General features: G+C 38.0%; 1 protein-coding gene across 1 annotated transcript in view; it reads right to left on the bottom strand.

Annotated features, from left to right (window-relative positions):
• The window catches only part of DNAJC8 (DnaJ heat shock protein family (Hsp40) member C8), a 29,821-nt gene extending 9,889 nt beyond the window's left edge, over positions 1-19,932 (bottom strand). Inside the window, exons 1-3 of the mRNA XM_051988048.1 lie at positions 19,816-19,932; positions 15,590-15,691; positions 5,077-5,133 (exon numbers count right to left, since the gene is read on the bottom strand). Of these exons, the coding sequence (XP_051844008.1) occupies positions 5,077-5,133; positions 15,590-15,691; positions 19,816-19,890 (234 nt within the window). The 5' untranslated portion in view covers positions 19,891-19,932. The remainder of the gene's footprint in view (positions 1-5,076; positions 5,134-15,589; positions 15,692-19,815) is intronic.
• Positions 19,933-22,411: the final 2,479 nt, after the last annotated feature.

The following is a 22,411-nucleotide window of genomic DNA, read 5'->3' as shown; positions in this document are numbered from 1 at the left end:
CTCAATTCAGCCAAACACGTGCCAAGATTCCCCTGCAGCATGCCCCTTTCCCCCACTCCATTCAGGGAAGTCAGAAATCCAAGGCCCCAGGAGGCCCAGGAGGAAAACTGCAGATTTGTTTTGGTCTTGCCCCTCAGCAGATGTGTGTCCCACTCAGTTCCTTTGTCTGCAAAACAGGATGATGAACACTTGTACTAGCTACCTGGTGAGGCTACAAAGAGTACCAAAAGCTCTTGGAAACTATAAAGCAGAGTGCTTTTGCTAAGGCACAGGTCCGTCTGTGTCACTCCCCTCTCCTCAGAAGATGGGGAACAACTGGAGTTTACTGAACAGGGAAATGACATGGGTAGAGCTGTATCTTGGGAAAATCACTGACAAATATGAAGACAAGTGCAAGGATCAGAGTGAGGGGAAAAAAAGGCAAGCAGACTAATTGGTGAGTTGTTGCAAATGTCCTGATGAGAAGTAATATAGACATTATGTGGATGGAGAGGGGCTGGACACCAAATATATGTGAACTTAGAAATTGCAAGATTTGTGACATGATGAAAGATACCAAGGTTTGAGAACCTAGGTGACTGAGAAGACTGTAAGTGTCACCAAAAGGAATCAATAATAGGGAAGTTCAGTGATGGAGACTGAGGAGTGGGGGGGAGCCAAAGATACTGATTGCTGTTTTGCACATGTTAAGTATGAGAAGCTTATGCCATGGCACATCTAACTTGAGATGTACATTATAACTGGTAATAAGGGACTAGAGCTAAGAAAGAAATGCTATATAAAGATTAGTTATACCTCCTATTACTAAGTATAGATTTGAGTGTACCTTTTAAACAGCCAACACCTAAAATAAAAACAGTAACTCAGATACAAAATGATCAGGCAAAAAGAAGTCTAAGTTGGGGCGGACCAGATGGTGAAGAAAAGGCAGTGCTTTGCCTAAGCTCTCCCTCTAACATCTTAAGCAATGCCATAAAATAATTTGTGGAGTAGCAGAACCCATAAAAGAGAAGGTTGAAATAATTTTCCAGTCAAAGACAACTTCGAAGATTGGCAGGAAAGGTCTTTCACAACTGGGGAAGAATGGCAAACAGTCCAGCACAGACTCAGAAGACTAGGAGTGGGCCTTGGGAGCTACTGAATCAGCCCACAACTGCATCTGGAGCTCTCAGTCCCAAAATGAGACATCTGAGGGCCTGAACAGCTAGCTGGTCAGAAAGAGATTACAGGGGTCTCTTTGCTAGCACTGAGGCAGGACTTGTTGCTTTGCCTATATTCAGATCTGGGTCACAATCCTGGGTGGCAGTCTCAGCACCAGGAGAAGCACTTGTACAGCTTGTGGCTACAGTGGAGCAGGGCCCCTTGTCACAGTTCCAAGACAGAAAAGACTGCTTGTGATTGCTCACCGATCAGAGCATAGGCCAGGAGAATAATAAACACACTTCTCCTTAAAATTAGAAATGAGCAAATGAAAGTTATTGACTTTAAGAGAAATCAATTAACAATAAAACAAAACCAAAAGAAAGGAAAAATATATATATATAAGACAAAGTGGAATATCTCACCCCCAAACACAGGCTGACCTAGAAAATAGATCCAGGAGATAATTTTACAATTATTGGACTACTTAAAAGCCATGAGAAAAAAAAAAAAAAAAAGCCTAGACATCATCTTTCAAGAAACTATCAAGGAAAATTGCCCTGTTATTGCAGAACCAGAAGGCAAAATAGAAATCGAAAGAATCCATTGATCACATCTGAAAAAGATCCTATATGAAAACTCCTGGGAATATTCTAGCCAAATTCCAGGCTCCCAGGTTATGGAGAAAATATTGCAAGCAGCAGAAAAAAAACAATTCAAGTATCGTGGAGTCACTATAAGGGTAACACAAGATTTAGCTATTTCTACACTAAAAGATTGGAGATCTGGGAATATGACATTCCAGAGAGCAAGGAAGGGAGGAATACAGCCAAAAACAATCACCTACCAGTAAAACTAAGTATAATCCTTCAGAGGAAAAAAATGGAAATTCAATGAAATAGAGGATTTTGCAAGAACTCCTGATGAATAGAAAATATGACTTTCAAATACAAGATTCAAGAAAAGCCTAAAAGAAGCTGACTAAAAGATGTAGATAACAGAAAATGTTACTCTGTCCTTTTTGATTCAATGAGTCCAAAGGCCACTTTCAAGGTTCTCTTCTAGCAAGATATACCTAGGTTTAAAGTATTCAATACTTTAAGATACACAGAGAGAACTTGATTTGACAATCATCAGGTGAGGCATAAAACATAATTATAGAAACTTGCTAAAGAGGCTTGCCACTGTTGATGAACAGCTACAGCCCAGAGTCCAAGGTCAATTCCTTAAGGGCAGTGAGGTCCTCTCGAAATGCACCTGTCTGAAGGCATACACCTCAAAACAGGGCAAGCTTAACCATGAACAGATATGGGCAGAATCATCCAACATTAGCAGACATGGATTGACTGTCATTTATATCAATGGAGAGAATACCTCTGACAACAAAATCACAATGAAAATATGGATGTTCTGATATCTATTTGCACTTACTACCCATAGTTTGTCTATTTATGTTGAGACATCTGAGGTCACTATTGGATGGCTAGTTTTCCTTGGTCACTCTCCCTTGATGTAGAGATCCCTTCTAATGTATACAAGACATAAAAAGATACTATCTGGGACTAAAGGAAGTACTGTCCAGGCTTGCAGGAAAGCCAGAACCCAACATTTTCAAATATGTCTTGCTTTAGGGTGATGACAGAGTGCAACGAAACATCTTGTCACAAGTTCTATATAGTATATTGGTTCATTCTGGTCACAGTTATGATTTGTTTATTCTAAAACACTGAAGTTGGCAGCTCAAGCTGAAATATTCTACAACTGAGAAAAATATGATCTATAATATATGCTTCTTTCATTTGCTATTCCAAAGTAGTTTTTAATGAAAACTACTATTACTCATTCTTTGTCACAATTACAACTTTAAAATACAGAAACACTCTTACTACAGTTATATAGTCATATTTGTCCAAGGTCAAAAAGGTATGAAGAGGATCTTATCCATAACTATTCTGCTTGTTCAATGATTAGGCTATAGTGAGATATGGTAAAAAAAAAAAAAAAAAAGGAAAAAATAATACTCACTTGAAATTTTCTTCACTAAAGTCAAAAGGCAGTAAGTTATTTTTATAACAACAGCTACCAAAAATTTGAGACATGACTGACATTTCCCTCCTTTTGAGATTTTCATTTCCCTAGATTTTAGCTTGCCATAGGGTAATCAACAAGTTAATATTAATGGCACATCCATTAATCTTTTTTTTTTTTTTTTGGAGGGAGAGCAATTGGGATTAAGTGACTTGCCCAAGGTCACACAGTAAGAGTCTGAAGCTAGATTTGAACTCAGGTCCTCCAGACTCCAAAGTCTGTGCTCTATCCACTGCATCACTCAGTTGTCCTGTGGCCATTAAATTTAACCAGTTTAAATAAAAACTGCAATGGTCCCCCTTCTTTCTTATCTTTTTAGTCTTTATGACCTAGGATTTCAATCATCTGACCCCCCCTCCATGTGCTAACATTTTTTAGGGGTCTACATTTCAGATTAAACTCCTTTTGTGCCAAATAAAAATAATTATCAGAGGAGAGGGAAAAGTCCAAGTTTAATAAAGTGCTGGATTTGAAAACAAGGAGAAAGTGGACCACTCAGGAAAACACACACACACACACACACACACACACACACACACACACACACACACAATGGGAAATAAACAAGTATGGAAGAAGTTTGTCTTAATCATAAAATAAGTCAGCAATATATTAAAAAAAGCAAAGATGCCTGAAACATGACATCTAAGAGCTGGGAAAAGTGTACTAGTTAGGCCTTTCTGAAAGTACTGGATGCTCTTAGAGAAAGGAAAAAGTTAGAAAGGGTCCAGAGGAGAATGAAAAATGGATATACAAGAAAAGATTAGATGGAATCAAATTTTTCAGTCTAAAGAAGACAATGATAAGATAATCTATCAACCAGGAGGTGAAGGATTTTGATAAAATGAATATTCATAACTATGAGAGCCACTGTGCATGAGAATGAGTAAGAGCAAGGATTATGTTTATGATTAAAGAAGGAACAAAGTTTTTCATAAGCTATCTAGTCCTTTCATTTAAATTCATAAATAATAAAAGAAAGGGAAAGAACTTGCGGAGGGGGGAGGGGGAGGAGAATCACATTTGATATAGGGAGGCAGATTAAAAAACCCTTTTAATAAATACATTGGAATTATTTTAAAATATTTCTCAGGACTACAAAAGGCTTCTCCCTTTAGGAAATGGGCTTTCCTCAGAGAACTGCATTAAAGGCAATGATGCCCCAAACTGAATTCATATCCAGAGATCTTTGCCTTTCCAATTCAGAAGTGTTTGGCACCCAAGAGAAGTGCCCTCTAATACAATGAAAGAGAGGCACCTTTGTTGCATCTTAGTCAGTAAATATCCTCTATACTGATCTCCCATTGATCTACTGAGGAGAGAAGTTCAAGAAATGGTATGGTGACTTGGTTGTCCAATTATTCTGGAATATTAACACACCTGTATTTTTCAGGATTCCTCCATATGTTACCTAAAATTGTCTTAGAACAGAGAGTCATTTCAGAGGCACAGAGGACAGTTTAAATACCTCTCTAATCCAGCTAGAAATGTTTAGATTTCAAATTCATCCTAAATTGTTTCTGAAAGATGTGTTTCACACACACACACACACACACACACACACACACACAAACTCTCTCTCTTAAAGAGATTTGCTCTTATTGTGAAAAAAAATTTGAGTCCTCTGTGGTTCTAATAATTGAAGTGTAACCCTTTCAGTTAATAGAAGGTTATGAACATCACTGTGCTTAAGGTGACTACCTTGGCTCACACAGTCCTGAAATGATGCCTGCCTAAGCTCATCAGCACAGAGAGGGCTGAAGCACTGGCTACTACTGACAAAGCACATGTGTCTGAGACTTCACACAGACCTCAGATGCCACTGACAGCACAAAAATGAAGGCTTACCTGCCTGAACCGCTTCTTGATTTCTTCATCTGTCACTTCGGGGTCTATCTGGAGAACCTATAAACAACAACAATAATTAGGTTAAAGCAATAAAAAAGGATTTCCAAAAATAAAAATATACTATGTGTTTTCTTGAGCAAAATGATCAGTGGAGGCACTCCTCTAGGGCAATTATTCTTTCTTAAGTCATTTCTCCATTTACCAGGAAAAGGCACTCACCTTGTACTGCAGTCACATTTCCAACCACCTCAATGTTACTTTCCCTACCCCGTGTATCCTTCCTCCATCAATGCAGAAAAACCATACATGTTTAAGCAGCTGTGCAAATGGAGAAATATGTTCTTAGGCATCTTTTAAGATTCCAAATCTCACCTCTGCCTGCCAACACTGACCAGGCCGAGAGCTGGGACTGGACTGCAAGGCTTCACTTCAACAGTAGATGGGAGCAGTGATAGCCAAACGTCTGACATGCACACTCCTCTGGTTACCCCAAACCAAAGGCCCAGAGAGTATATATAAATCCTGACCTCATCAACTCCAGTTTCTCTCAAACCAGTAATTTTGTGAGGAATAGAGAATGTCCACCAAGATGGACAATGATCAGCATCCCCAAAGTGATGTTATTTTCTGAAAGAAGGAAGATTTCCAACCTTTTCAGCACAGCCCTGGTGGTGAACGACAAAGGATCAGAAGGAAGGATGGTACTTGTGGATGATCACAAGGCCCCAGATGCAGAGTTAGATGGCACCTCAAAGATCAAGGCCCTCTCTTTACAGATAAGAAAAAAGGCCAAGAAAAGACAAAGGACTAGCTCAGGGCCAAACAGGTTATAAGAGATAGACTAGAGATTTGCAACCAGGTGATCAGACTCCAAATCTAATACTCTCTCCACTGCATCAGAATATTTTAGGTCTGTGAAAGAGGATTGGTTATTTATGGAAGCACAAGAAGTCACATCAGCAATGAGTCTGCAAGGGAAAAGATATAATGGTTATGGAATGAGGAAAGGAAAGGAATAAAAAAATGAAGACTCCACAAAACTTCACCAAGTTCCAACAGAGACCTTCAGGCACAAATGGCTACTACTGACAAAGCACTGGCATATCCTCTATTCCTGCTCCTATTAAGTCTCCCCCCAAGAGGAGGGATTGCTGTAAGCCAGGGAACAGAGAAAGGGTAGAGAAACACATCATCACCACCACAGTCAACATTTACCACACAGCTATGATGGGCCCACATCCAAAACACAATTTGGAATAATAGACAAGAAACAAAGCACTTCGAAGCACAATGATCTCTGACAGAGGAAAGGAGTGGCAAATACGTCGATCCAAAAAGTATGGATGGGACAACTCATAAGTATCTCCTGAGACAAGAACTACTTGAAGAAGGAATAAAGGTTTCCAGGAACCTACTGGATCTAGACCTACAAAAGGATGTGTCATATACATGCTTCTGTGTGAATGAATGTGATCTGAGGAAAGATCAACAAGGTGGCAACCTCAGAGATCGTGATGATGCCAATGAAAAATCATGTAACATAAAGACAAGTTCAGAAGAGCTGAAAACTCAACAGCGGTCCCCAACACTGACAGCTAAGTCTACCTATCAGCTGAGACATGTGATATTGCTTAGGCAGAAGCTCATATCCATTATCTCACGCAGTCCCTCTCTCTGAAATTTTTCTAAATAGTTTTCCCTTGTTACAGGGGAAAGGTCAATTTGTGAATACGTGTGTCCAATTTTGAGACATGATTAGAATATAAAAACATCAATAAAACACTTAAAATTTTTTAAAACAAATTAATGGCAATAGTAATCATCCTCAGAAGTTATGGGGTACAAAGAAAAAGGACTGGGAAATGAGTATGAATCACAACATAACATTTCCACTTTTGTTATTGTTTGCTTTCATTTTTGTTTTTTTTCTCTCAGGTTATTTTTATCTTCTTTCTAAATCTGATCTTTCTTGTGCAACAAGATAACTGTATAAATATGTATACATATATTGTATTTAATATATACCTTAACATATTTAACATGTATGGGACTGCCTGCCATCTAGGAGAGGGGGTGGAGGAAAGGAGGGGAAAAGCTGAAACAAGTTTTTGCAAGGGTCAATGTTGAAAAATTACCCATGCATATGTTTTGTATATAAAAAGCTATAATAATAATAATAATAATAAAAGAAGTTATGGGGTATAATGGAAAGGGTATTGAGTCTTGAAGATCTGGATTCATGTTTCAGCTCTAACACTAGTTGTGAGACTATGAGCAACACCTACATACATTTCTGAGCTTCAATTTTCTGATATGTAAAACAGAAACATTACTTTTATTATCTACCTACCACAACTATTGCAAAGTATTTTGCAAAGCACAAAGTGTTATATAAGTGAATTATATGTAACATTTACCAGAATAAATTAGAGTCCATCCCAGTCATAACAAAGAGACTCATGAAAAAAAAAAATTCTTTAATGATATGGAAATTTAAGGCTAAAGAGAAGATATTTTAACATTCATGAAAGATGATCTAAGAAGAATAAGCAGTGGGTTTTCCCAAACGAGATCCCCAAGACCAGAATGGATAACTATTTGTTTTGCTGTGTTATATTGAAAAAAAATTTTCAGTCTGCAAAAATCTACCTTCTCACCCTCTCACTGGCCCATTGAAAAAGGAAAAAAACAAAACACTCTTATAACAAATTTCCACATTAGCCATATTTTTTTAAGTAGTTTCCCCCAAAAAAAACCTAAATCTCTCTATTAGGAGATGGATAACACATTTCATCATTAGTCCTGTAGATTCATGGTTGATCATTATACTAAAAAGAATTTCTAAGTCTTTCAAAGCTGTCTTTAAAATAGTGCTGTCAAGGTATATAAACCATTCTGGTTCTACTCACTTCTTATTACAGAAATTCCTTAAAATCTCCCCAAGTGGTTTCTCTGAAACCATCACTTTCATCATTCCTTAAGATTACAACAGTGTTCCATCACATTTATAAACAAGAACTCCTTCAATCATTCCCCAACTAATGGGAATCCCTCAATTTCCCATGCTTTGTAACCCCCAAAAGAGCTTTATATATTTTTGTATGCCCTTAAAGAGTTCATTTTGTTTAGAACTATTCCTGCCCTTAATCTACACTCCTTATTGTTAGAATCCTTACAAGCTATTAAGTCATTAGAGTTGATAGAAACAAAGGTTATGGTTCACACCTTTGGAGCTCATACCTTTAAGAGAGTTTACATAAGAGTTTATACATTAGAGTTCACAAGTCTGAGATTCACACCTCCCATAATCCCACTCTCTCAGAGGAGAAGTCAACCTTTGAGTTCACACCTTTAAGAGATCATATATAAGAAGCTCTTAGAGCTTCAGTCAGTCAGTCTGTTGGTCAATTAAGGAGATTGAGAAGTTAATCTGCAGTCGGGCAGAACCAAGATTCAGAAAGAGCTGAAAGCTGAAGCTAGCAAAAAGAGCTCTCAGAACCAAAGAAAGCTAACTGGACTATTCTGGAAGAGACAATAAAAGATTTGAACTTTTATCAGCTGGCTGCGTTTGAGGTGATTATTACTTGGAACTGAAACTAAAGCTGCCTCCAGAAAAGCTCCCCAAGAAACCTGCTCCCAGAGAACCATCATATTTTAGAGAAAAAGAAGAGAACACCACACCTTATTCCCATCTCTCCCTCCTGTATGTCTGTTTAAAAATGTACTTCTGCATCCAAATATGTGTGTATTCTTCCCTCCTCTGACCAGATAGGATGAGTGAGATACCAATGTCAACTATTCCCCTATATTTTCCTCCTTATTTTTATAAAGACTTCTTTTTGTGTACCACAAATAAGGGAGATGATTTTCTCTCTCCTCCTTCCTCTCCCTTTCCTTAACCCCCTTGTATATTCCCCATTTTTCTATTCTTCTATTAAAATCATTAAAACATAACAGAATCAATTACTCACAAGTCCTCTTTCTATGAGCCTTAATGATGATAGGATTCAAAGGGGACATATGTCATCTCCCCATATTAAAATGTAAACAATTTATCCTTGTTTTAGTTCTTTATGATTGTTTAGCTTTTTAATTTCAAAGTTCCTATAGACTCTGATCTTTTCATCAGAAATGTATGGAAATCCTCTCTGTCATGAAAGAGAATCCCCTGTAGGATTATATTCAGTTTTGCTGGGTAAGTTATTCTTGGTTGTAAGCCTATAACTTTTGCCTTCTGGAACATCATATTCCATGTTCTTTGCTCCTTTCACAGTGGTATCTGCTAAATCATGTGTGCTCCTGACTGTGGTTCCTCCGTACTTGAATTCTTTCTTTCTGAATGCTTGAAGTATTTTTTTTCTTTGACCTGAAAAAGCTCTGGATTTCACTATGATGTTCCTGGCAGTTTTCATTTTGGGCTTTCTTTCAGGAGATGATTAGTGGGTCCTTTCTATGCTATTTTGCCCTTTGATTCTAAAAGATCTGGCCAGTTTTCTTTTATGATTCCTTGTAATATGATGTCTAGATTTTTTTGGGGGGGAAAGGGGACCATGTGTTCAAGTAGTCCAACGATTCTTAAATTTTCTTTCCTTGGTCTATTTTCCAGGTCAGTTGTTTTTGCTATGAAAGATCTTATATATTCTTCTATTTCTTCATACTTTTAATTTTAATATTTCAGGTTTTATCATGGAATCATTAACTTCTATTTGCTCCATTCTAATTTTCAAGTAGTTTGTTGCTTGCGCAGCATTTGTACCTCCTGTACTAAGCTGTTAATTCCCTTTCCAATTCTTTCTTCTATAGATCTCATTTCTTTTCCATTTTTTTTCCTCTAGAACTCTTATTTATGGAAACATTTTAACCTCTTTTTTAAACTCTTGTTTCATCTCTTCCTTGAATTCTAGATGAATTTGTGCCCCAGCTGTGTTTTTCTTCAAGATTTTGCTTGTAAATATTTTGGAGTCATTCTTTTCTTCTAGGTTCAAGTCTTAAGCATCCTCATCAGCATAAGTTTTTTTTTTTTTTTTAAATTGTAGGATCCTTTTTTTGTTTGCCCATTTTCCCAGACTACTTTTAACTTTGAAAGCGATATTAAAGTTGACATTTCTGGAAGGGATGCCTAAATTGGTCTCTTGGTTACTTTCTTTGGGTAATTTAAGTATTGTGTTATTCCAGAATTTCATGGATAGCTGAGACTGGGGTCATGAAAGTTTTCAGTGCTCCCAAAGTGATTGATCCAGGGCAAGTCTATTCACTTCCCCCCAATCTGAGTTCTGCAATTTCCTAACCTGGGTTTGGGTCTCAGTAACACGCCTGTGGGCTTACCTCATTTGAAGTTCCAGTAGACTGCTGCTGGATTCAGCCAATATCAGACTGCAGATCTGGAAAGCTCTGTTGGTTCAAAGTGATGGAACTGTAGGATTCCCTTTGGTCTGGGATTCCTGCCCTGGTTATTCCTCTGTAGACTTCAGACAGGGCTGGGGACTGGAACTTAGATCCAGTTCTACTCCTGGGGTCTGAGACACACAACTGCTGACTGCTTCTGAACTTGCTCCTTGCTCATGGTACAGCCTAGGGCCCGAAACCCTGGAATGCCACCCTGGCAGGAAGGTCCTCTCCTCAATCCACCCTGGATCTGTGACCTGGAACTGGGAAGTGAACAGTAAAGCCACCAGTTGGCACCTGTTCCTGAACCCTACACCAGGAAAGGACCCTCTCTGCTTGAAATGGGATCTTGGTCTTCCCACAGCCTCTCCCCTGTGACGGATGCTCTGCATGTCAATTTTGACTGAATTGTGTCCTGTTGCCAGAGATCTGTTATTCTGTCTCCCTAAATGGACTTGAGCTGGAAAAATGATTCACTGTGATTTACCCCCCTACATTCTCCAATCAGGATTCAGTTTGATGTATTTTTTTAAATGTGCCTGGAAAAGCTGGGGATGGTATGAATGAGCATGCTGTCCTTTATCCTGATATTTCACCACCTTGAGGCAGCTAGTGAAGCAATGGATAGAGTTGGGCCTGGAGTCAGGTACACTCATCTTCCTGAGTTCAAATGCAGCCTCAGACACTTACTATTTGTGTGATCCTGGGCAAGTCACTTAATCCCATTTGCCTCAGTTTCCTCATCTCTAAAATGAGCTGGAGAAGGAAATGGCAAACCACTCCAATATCTTTGCAGTCACGAAGAATCGGATACAACCGAAATGAGTGAATAACAGCAGCACCATCTTGGCTCTGCCTCTCCACTTTGCAAACTTTAAAGTCTGAATGGCTATTAGTTGGCAATGAAATACAAAGGTCTTTAATGAGGTCTAAATTGGATTACATCATTTCTTAAGTCCCTTCCAATTCTAATTATGTGACTCTGTAAGATTCTAAAACTTGGGAACTCATGCCTAAAATGAACAGGATGAAATCCAAGATATATAAACTTATGATAATTCAATTTCAAACCAAGTCAATGTATGGAGCATCTATGATCCCAACCAGGAAAAAGTCAATCATTAAAAACAGATTGTTGGCAGCAAACTGGCAAAGATGGTTAAAAGAAAAAAAAAATGGAAGTTAATTTTGAAGTCCTTGTGGAAAGCTAAGTACACAAATGCACTTTTGGGAACTATGAAGTGGCAAATCTATTCTGGAAAGTAAACAAAATAATATAAATATAAATAAAGTAAAATGCTCATATCCTTTGACACAAATTATATTACTAGGAATGGAAGTTTTTGATTAAAAAAAAAAAAAAGAAAAACTCCATATATACTATATGTAGTGGAACTTTTTGTGATAGCAAAGAATCAGAAACGATTGATTGGAGAATGGGTAAAGAAACTATGGTACAAGAATGTTATGGAATATTACTCTCCTGTAGAAAAAGACAAATGTGATACAGAGAAGCAGCAAAAAATTTATATGAACTGATGAAAAGTAAAGTAACCAGAGCCAGGAAAACAATATACACATGACTACCACAACATAAATGGAAAAAACCAACCATAAAACAATCAAAATTGAATGTTGCAAAATTATAAAGAACAAACTTGGTCCTCAAAGAAGACAATTTCCCCAATCCCTTCCCTCCCTTGTAAAGGGGGAAATACACGGAAAATGTCAAGTATTTTTCATTGTGCTGAGTGGCTTAACTACACTTTTTTTCCTCTTGTTCCTCTTTCTTCTTTTCTTTTAAAAAATTCTGTTATAAGAGATAGCTGTCCAGAAGGGAGAGGAATAAACAGAAAAATTCAGATGACATAAAAATTAAATATGCCAATGAAAATTCATTTTTAAAACAAAACATTTTCAAAATTACAAGACTACAAGACTAAATCACTGACTAAAACAAAGTAAGAGGAACCAAACTTTTTAAACTCAAAAAACATACAATAAATATACCTCATTCCTTCTGGTAGGGAAGTGAGGTGGAAAGAAGAGAGAGAATATGCATGTGGAACATTGTATACATTATCAATTTTGCTTCACTGTTTTTAACTATCAGTCAGGAGGGTATAACTGAAAATGACTTGTATAAAAATAAAAGGCACTAAAACTTTCTTTTTTAAATTTATATCAGAAGAGCTATGTTTAGAAAACATTTCACAATGGAAGACCAGTGAAAAATAAAGTGCTGTGCTGAACTGGAAATCAGAGGGCTCAGTGTCAGAGATATAAAGAGAAATTGTTTCTAATCTTGATAAATCCCTTTCCTAGCCTCAAGTCCTTCATTTGTCATAAATCATACCTTCCCCTCAACTCCCCACCCAGAGATTTTAGTTCCATAATTCTATGAAGTGCAGAATAATAATAATAAAGAGAATACAGCTTCATAAGATGAATTAAATGTCTTGTATTGTCTGAAGTAAGGGGATATCTCATGTCAAATCTGAGTCCCTCTAATGTGCCATACACCCAGTAAGCCCTGTATAAAGATTAAAGGAATCCTATGTTTTTCATACAAAGAGAAAATCATTGCCCAACCACATTCAGAATGTATGTTCTAAGTTTTCCCAAGTAATGAGTCTCTATAGATCAGTGGCAGCAGCAAAATTTAAAGGCATAACTATGGATAAGTACAAACCAGACAAACCAGACAAATTCTCTGGACCAATCTCTACCTGCATTTTAAGGTCTGTTGATCCAGGTTACAAACTGTAGTTAATAAAGTCTATAGCTTTTTATTGTGATCAGAGATCACAATAAAGGTAATTGGTCTTGACCTCATAAGCCGCTAACAATCTGCTAGAAATGTAGAAACTCTTATATCTCTTTCTCTCCTGCCAACTCCTAGAAAAAGTTACCTATTTTTATTGTTATATTAACTATCACTTATTATAATCATAACTTAGGAGTTGGAAGAATTTTCAGTTCCCATGCAGAATCAGTCATACCTAAAAGAGAATCCCACATATAACATGCCCACGTTGTTGTCCAGTTTTTTCTTAGAGAGGTCTAATAAAGGGGAACTCACTACTTCCAACTCTGAGAATTTTACCTCCTATTTATCCTGGTTCTGCCTCTTGGCAAGCTTCCATCCACTGGTTTTCTCAGATTGTCCTTGAGGGCCAATAAGAAAGAGCCCTATAATTCTTCTACATAACACTTTCAAATATTTAAAGAAAGCTATCATGTCTCTTCCCCCTACCCAAAGTTTAGTTTTCTCTAAATTAAACTCTAGTTCCTCCAACTGAACTTACTCTATGGCATGATCTCAAGACACTACCACCAGGTTAGGTGTTGTCCAGCTGATTACCATCTCTAAATGTGGCACCCAGAATGGTAAGCAGTGATCCAGACATAAATAAATGACAGCAAGGATATCACTTTTCCCACTCAAGATAGTATCCAAATGTTCAACAAATCAAATACTTTGCTAATATGAGTCCTTCCCATGATGCCAGTAGTGACTCAGCCATGCCTGTGTCTCTCAGACTCTCTTTAGATTCTGCTCTTGCTATACAGATAATTACACTATACTGTATCTTCTCTAGGGCTAAGCATATTACTAACTTTATCACAATTGACCTGACTGATACTTAGTAGGCCTCTGGCAATAAAAAAGCATTTTAATTCTCTATCAAGATCCTCATCTACAAAATATAAATAATCATACCTAAACTGTGAGGAAACAGCTTTTTATAAACATTGATTTGCTGCTTAGATATTATTGTAAAGGATTAAAATGTATGTTTCACCTATGAATTTAACTAAATTTTCTTTCCTTTATTCCAGATGAAAACAAAAAGAGAAATTTTTAACCTTTAAAAAAAAAAATCAGACTGAATATTTCAGGCATCTTAAGATCTTACTCCCCTGCAATCCCGCTTCCTTCCCTACCACTGGACAGAAACAATTCTCACCAAAGTCACTAATAATACTACATCAAGTAGTTCCATTCCTGTTCCCATCCTCCAAAGCATAGGACACAGTGAATTTCCATTCCATCCCCCTACTCTTCTTGGTATCTTTCTTATTATTTGGCTTCAATAATATTAGTCCCTCATGATTCTCAAACTATTTCTCTTTACCATTCCTGAATTTCTCTTTACCAACTTTCTCCTAAACCTTAAACACAAATATTTCCCAAGGTTCTCCTCCAGGTTTCCTTCTATAATCTTTCCCTATATATAAAATCAGCTGCAATTCTTTACATTTAAATTTCTATAATTTTTTTTATATTTCTTTAAATTTGAAATTAAAATTAAATTTCTTTAAATATACACCATAATTCTTTTCTTTAAATTAAATATATAACTGACAATATCCCTTAAAGATCCTCCATCATCTCCTGCCATGAGATTATCTCCATGTAAGTAACTGCAGGAAAAGACATTAATCACTACTACTAATACCATTTATTCCAATAAAAACATAACCACGGAAGTAGCTCTCCAAAAACATTTTTAAAAATTAACTAGTTTATAAAATTACATTAAATTGTTTTTGAATAAACAGAACAATGAAGTCACTGGGAAGCATCCCAATTGCAAGGTGACTAGTTATCCCTTCCATAATACAGGAATTAAAGGTATGACACCCCTGTGATCTAGAAAATCTTTGTAAAATTTTTTGATTTCTCCCCTTTAAATATGTTGATACATACATGAATTTCTGAATTTCTAAACTTTTTCTGTGTTATTTGCTATGGCTTCTGCAAAACTTTCCCCAAATTCCCATTTAATTTCTTATGTCAATCAATGATATATTGAAACTGTGATGGGAAAAGTGGCAATGTGGAAGGGATAACTAAATAAAGTTCTGGTTGATGAAAAATAGTGGTAAATACTAAGAAAAAGAAACCTGGGATTTCAGAGCATGGCCTTCAACCAAACTATCTAAGTTCAACGACAAGCTTCTCCTCCCCAATACCATTTTGTTCTCAAAGCAAGTCCAATTAGGTTTTCAAAATTCCACTTAGAAATAAATCATCTGCATGCTCTTCTATGAAAGTGACTGATATGAAGAGATGGTGAAAAAATAGGCCAGGACTACCCTAACTATTAAAAAACAAACTTACCTCAAATGGATTCAAGTTAAAATAAGATGATCCAGGCCGGGTAAGTCTTTCAATCTGATTTTTTGACGTTAAAACAGAATCTCTTTTTTCTATTTGTTTCACCTGGAATAAAAGAAATTTCATAAGTTAAATTCAAGGGATGAAACATATATTTTAATCCTTTATTATATTAATATCCATACTATGAATCAACATTTATAAAAAGTCTTTTCCACACAACATAGAAGTTTAATATGATAACCTGTACTTTACAGAGGAGGGTCTTGAAAGCCAAAGAGTGGAAGTGATTTCTCCATAGCTACAGGACTAAGTACTAGAGTCAGGAGAAGTAGAGTAAAGTCAGTGATGCACCCAGTGTATTCCTGAAGAGACAGTGTGGTATAATACAATATATACTGAAGACACAGCTAATGAAAACATACTAAGAAAGAACGTATCCTCTGTACAAAAATAATTATTAGCTGCTCCTCTTCTTGAAGCAAAGAAAAAGGGGGAGAGGCATTCATCAACTGAGAAATTACCAAATTATACACAAATGTAATGGAATATTATTTAGAAATAAAAAAAAATCATAAGAGTTTCAGAGAAACCTAGTTAAGACATGCAAAATAATAAATGCTAAAATGAGTAAAATCAGCAAAACAATTTATATACTAACTACATTATAAAGAAAACAACTTTGAAAGATTTAGGATTTGAAAGGAAGCACTCTACCACAGATGAAACAGCTCCTGAGAGGTAATGAACATACAATTTTTGAATATGGTAAACATGGATTTTTGTTTTGCTTAACTATGCTTATTTGTTATAAAGTTTGTGATTTTCTTTTTTCCCCTCACTGGACAGAAGATTAGTGTGGGAAGAAAGGGAAACTACCAATGGTGATACCAAAAAGCAAGAAAGAAAGGGAGAGAGCAGTTCATTGAAGCATTTAAAATGCACAGAAGAGAAACAAACTTAAAAGGAAAAAAACAAGACAACTTTGAAATGAACATGATGGATTTATGACTGTTATTTAAGAAGTAAAATGCACATAAATTCTTGGTTTCACAGGCAATTCTCTTTCTTTTCTATTGTAGAACAGACATGTTAGTTTTTTGGAGTTTAAATTCAGAATTTTAAAGAGAAAAAAAAGACAAAAAAAAAAAAAAAAGAGGGACAGAAGTAGACAGTACACAAGACTTTAATTAATCATGCTCGGTTCTGCAAACATATATTATACCTAGGATATACTGCAACATATTTAACATATATAGGACTGCTTGCCATCTAGGAGAGGGGGTGGAGGGAGGGAGGGGAAAAATCGGAACAGAAGCGAGTGCAAGGGATAATGTTGTAAAAAAATTAACCTGGCATGGGTTCTGTCAATAAAAAGTTATATATAAAATTAATTAATTAATTTTTTTAAATAAAGAAAGTTATGTGCAAAGACCCAATGATATTTATTCATTGTGTGACAATTCTGTACGTCACTTACCATCTTGGGGGACCTTTATTTATAAATGGAGATAATATTTGCAATTCTTACCTTACCCAAGTTGTTGTGAAGATTAAATGACATAAATATATGTAGTAACAGATAAATATCAGCTTTGATAATTACTGTTATTATCCCTAACTTAAAGGCAAGTATTAATGCCAAGTCCTCCAATAAAACAACCCTCCTATGAAACATAGCTTTGGAGACAAAACACTATTGATCATCTCTACCTCGTATGTTCAGTATCTCTAGAGTAATTTTACTCCTTGAGTCAAAGTCTTAAAGGAATAGAATTTAGAACTGAAATCAATTTCAAAGATCACTTATTCAAACCCCTCCAATTTTTGAAAGTGAGGAAGTAGAGGCTGGTTAAGTAATCTGAATTATAAAAGTAATGATGTTAAGATTTGACCTCTGTTCATCTCACTCCAAGACCAGCACCCTACCCTCTCCTATCTTCCATTCAAGATCAGACTAAGTCACTTCACAGAATTTTGATATAAAAGGTAGAGAGCATCTAGACCACGAATTCATAAGGTTTTTCTAACAAAGTTTTTAAAATTAATGAAGGAAATGATAATTTTGGTCAGAGGTTAATAAAAACACAGATGTAGTTATATTCCCCATCCAAGTATAAAAAACCCTTGAAATTTATCCACTGTTAAGAACTCCAGATCTAGTCCAATTCCCTCATTTTTTGAGAAAGAAATCTGACCCAAAGAAGTGAACAAGGTCACACAGATAGGAAAGAAAAGCACTGGGACTTGAGCCCAGATCTTTTCCATTTCTAAATACCATTTCTCTTCAACTGTTCCTTTGGAATTCAATGCTACCATACCAATGCCAATTTCCAGAAAAATAATTTCTCCCAAGGAGTTTTAAATGGGTTTCCACTCTGTGGCCTCCAAACCTCTAATTTTTCTTCTGTCCTCCTGCAGGAATGTTCCTTCTACTCTCCTTTTCCCCCTTCTTCCTTACAAAAAAAAATTCCTTATACCAGAAGCAAGTGTTTGTATACCAAGAAGCAAGGCTTTATGATATCAGAACTAGAGAGGCAAAGAGGACAATATTATAACATAGTCAACCTTACAGAAATGTTGACAATATTTATTTGAAAGCTGAATTACACAAATTTTGAGAATTCTGTTCTCTGAAACATGGAACTGTGTTTCTAAAAGAATCTTTAAACTTTGTAAGATAATAGTACTAAAAAATATCTTATTCATTTCTGAAAAGACTGAGCCTCTAACTAAGGGACCATGAACTTTTCTACTTTTAGGACAGTGAAAAATTCAAAAAATTTACAATTTGTTATTAAGTTCCCTCCATTGTGAAATGAGAAGATTGGGCCAAATAGTATCTTCCAGATCCAAAATTGTGATACTGTGTTTGTGGGGCTGCACGACCCTCCTCCATGGAAAACAGCTACAAAAGAGAGCAGTAACATAATCTCTGCTATGTATCAGAAGGCAAAAGAGTGGAAGTCAAATTCCTTCCCCTTTTAATCCACCAAAAAAGATCCCAACAATCTCTGCAAACTTGATATAGTGCTGAGGCTGTTAATGCTGAGGCTGTTAATATTTTTTTAAAGTCTGGACTCTCTGGGCAAATAGGTGGAGCCTGTGATCTCCCCCTCTCAAAATAAAGTAAACGCATAAAATGGAGTAGGAAATCTGGACTTATAGTCAAGAAGAACTGGGTTTGAATTTCACCCTGGCCATTGATAATTAGTTCAACCTTGGGCAAGTCACTTTATTTCTTAAGTTTCCTCATCTGTGAAGTTTCCTCATCTATAAAATCCAAAGCACCTGAGGATCGAATGAGATGAACCAATAAGTAGCCTTATCACAAGCCAGGCACATTTCTAAAGGCTGAAAATAGACAAGATTGAGACAGTCCTAGCCTTCAAGAAACTGACATTTTCCTATAAGGACAGGCCTTCAGAGTTCACTGACAAAAGCTCTTCAGGAATGTCTGCTATTACTTTCTCTGTCAAAACAAGGTGAATTCGAACGCTAGACAGGACTTGTGGAAAACCCAGGAGCCTCAACCTGAGGCATTGCTCTTTAGCCTCTCTGCTTTCAGAGGGAAGAGCTCTGAGATCCAGAGGAAGAGAGGGACTAATAAGGTAGAAGCTGCTCCCGGAAGCAATAGCAGAGGGGAGCAGAGGAAGAAGGGGATAACAAGGAGAAGGAAAGGGAAACAGCATGAAAAGAAGGAAAACAGGAGGGAGACAGCAGCAGCATGAGGAAAGGGGCAGCAGGAAGAGGGGAGCAGGAAGAGGAGAGGGCAGGGAGGCAGACAGCAGGAGGACGAAAGAAGGGGGAGACATAGGGAAGGAGGGAGAGGGTCAACAAGAGGCGGGAAAGCAGACCAGGAGAAAGGGGTGGAGGGGCGCAGAAACCCAAAGACAGAAAAGTAAGTGGAGAACCCGAGGGGAGAGCATTAAGGGAGACTAGAGGAAAGAGAGCCGAGAAGAGCGAGAGGGAAACCCGGGAAGTGGATAGAAAGGCAAAGGGGGGTACCCACGAGGGAGGGGCAAGTCAGGAAGAGAGCCTTGGGGGAGGGGGAAGCCGGGGAGGGCGGGCCTAAGGCCCGGGAAGGAGGCGGCGACACCAGGCCCGGCACAGCCAGCGCACCCTGACCGGGCCTCGGACCCTCGCTGGAAAGCCAGGGCCGCCACTGCCGCCATGGGCCTAGCTCCGGGCGCAGTCATCGCCGCTTCTGGGCTCGCTGTCTAACTCACCTCGCTGTAGAAGGTCATAAACGCCTCTTCGGTGCTACCGCCGCCGGAAGCCCCACTTTCCCCCGAAGCCGCCATTTTCCCCAACCTAGCCACCACGTGACCCCCGAAGCCACAGACGTCGACACACGTGACAGCGGCTTGGCGTCGACTGAGGCTCCGCCCCCCGGCGTTCCGAGGCGTCCTCTTAAAGGGCCAGTACACACTGCTAGTATTTCGATTTCTCAAAACATAGGCGGGGCTCCAGCGTGACTCTTGGACTGATAATATGGACCCGAAACTCCCCGCAGAGCTCTCCCTGGACGAGGCTGGTCAGGAGTTGAACAACCAATGGACCTGACAGTAGCAAAAACATCACAGTCCGTCCTTTATTTGTATCCTTAGCTGTGGACACGTGCACACACCCTCACCCCCACATCTGCAGGTCTATATACCGTGTATGCGGTACCGCTGACACGATGAGCTAGGACTTGGATCAATGACTCATAAAATAGTGTGTAATCTAGCTAGCCTGTTACTTCCTCGTCCCTAATAGGGGCGTATGAGAGGTCCATGGGACCTGGAGGCTGGAAAACCTGAATTCAAATTATGATTTGGTTACTAGGGTGTGACTCTGAGACCATACTTATCTCTTCTCGCTGGTTTTCTCAGATGTAAAATGGGGGAAATAGTCGTACCTCCCTCCCAGTGTTGTGAGAATCAAATGGAATAATATTTGTAGAACTGTGCAAAATACAAATTGCTGCAGAGATGTCAACTATGGCCTCTGACTACCCCAATAATTATTAAGTTACTGTGAGGAACAACTGAGAACATGTAAAGTGCTTTGCAAATCTTAGTGTTGTAGAAATGCTGTCATTATCACTAAGAAAGGAAATGATACTATAATGAAGCCTGGAAGTCCTGGGTATGAATGCCAACATCAGATATTTAGTAACTAAGTAATCCTGGATAAGTCATTTAACCCATCCTATCCTAAACTTAACCCACCTGTCATAGGAGAACTACTGTAATAATTAGTATTAATAATAAAAATAATCACTAAAAAGCAGCTAGGTAGCATAATGAATATAGTAATCAGTCTGAAGTCAGGAGACACATCAGATCTAGCCTCTGTGTGGACAAATCATTTAACTCTGCCTCAGTTTCCTCATCTGTAAAATGAGCTGGAAAAGGAGATTGCAGATCACTCCCGTAGCTTTGCCAAGAAAACCCCACATGGAGTCACAGAATTAAACACAGCTAAACAACACTTACCTCATAAAGTGATTAAGAAATTCAAATGAGATATAAAGTGTTTGCAAAATTTTAATTGCTATATAAAAGTCAGACTTTATTATCTTCTCTGACTCACATTTAAGTGCCATGTTCAAGGCCCTAGGCTAGGTTCGGGATATTAATAGGAACGTGAATGTTTCTGAAGCCTTGTACCATCCTCTCAGTTTTTCCATTGATCTCATTTAACACTTTTAAAAAATTTTGTGTGCCATCAATCTCCAAGGAAAGAATTAACAGTCTGAGTACGGGTTGGAAGCATACTTTTTCTTTCTTTTTTCTTTCTTTTTTTAAAACATATGTTTTCTTTCACAGCATGAATTACACTCAGAGGGAAATGTTTTGCAGGGAGCTGTAATTTAGGTCACATTGCTTGCCTTCTCAATAAGGGAGGGGGAAAGAGAGAGGGACTGGGGGCGGAGCTAAGATGGCGGAGAGTGGAGAGCGGATGGGACTTTGCTGAGCTCTTCCTAGCTGCCCACAAAATCAGCACTACATCAAGTCTGAACGGATTTTGGAGTGACAGAACCCACAAAGATTCGGAGAGTAACAAATTTCCAGCAGAAGATATCTTGGAAGGACTTCGGGAAAGGTCTGTCTCTATCGGGCAAGGGGGAGGGGGCGCAGGCCAGTCCAGCTGTGACGCAGAGAGGCCCAGGGCAGTCGGCCTAGCCTGCGGGGAATCTAGCGGGAGGCTCCTAGCCAAAATACAGCAGCATTAGCTATTCTGCCTTCCTTCAAAAGCAAGTGAATTCGCAGACTAGCTGTGAGACCTGCTCAACTGCTGCAGAAAGCAAATAGGGAGCCCCTGAACCCCAGCATATCAGGCAGGACTTGGCCACGCCCACTCAGTTTGGGGAAAAAGCCTGCAGCACCAGCCCCAGGGAGGAAGCTCGGCATAATCTCTCTGTGCCTTAGGAGCAGACCTCAAAATGAGCAAAAAAGCTCTAAGTGCTCCAGCTCCAGAGAGCTCTAATGGAGACGGGAAACAGCCCACCTCAACCCCGGAGGACTCTAAAGGCAAAACGCCTCCAGATGAAGCCTCAAAGGGTAACATGAGTTGGTCTCCATCTCAAAAAGCTTTCTTGGAAGAATTCAAAAAGGACCTTAAAAGAGAGTTAGAAAAAAAATGGGGAAAGGAAATGAGGGCTTTGAAAAAGAAAACACAAAAATTGTCTGAAGAAAGCAACATCTTAAGAAATACATTTGGTGAAATGGAGAAAAAATATATTGAAGAAAACTACTTCTTTAAAAATAAAATTGAAGAAATGGAAAAAGAAAACAACTCCTTGAAGAATAAAATTGATGAAATGGAAAAAGAGAA

This window comes from Antechinus flavipes, chromosome 3 (genome assembly GCF_016432865.1).
Source record: "Antechinus flavipes isolate AdamAnt ecotype Samford, QLD, Australia chromosome 3, AdamAnt_v2, whole genome shotgun sequence".
NCBI classification, from domain to species: domain Eukaryota; kingdom Metazoa; phylum Chordata; class Mammalia; order Dasyuromorphia; family Dasyuridae; genus Antechinus; species Antechinus flavipes.
This window is presented reverse-complemented; position numbering and strand designations above follow the sequence as displayed.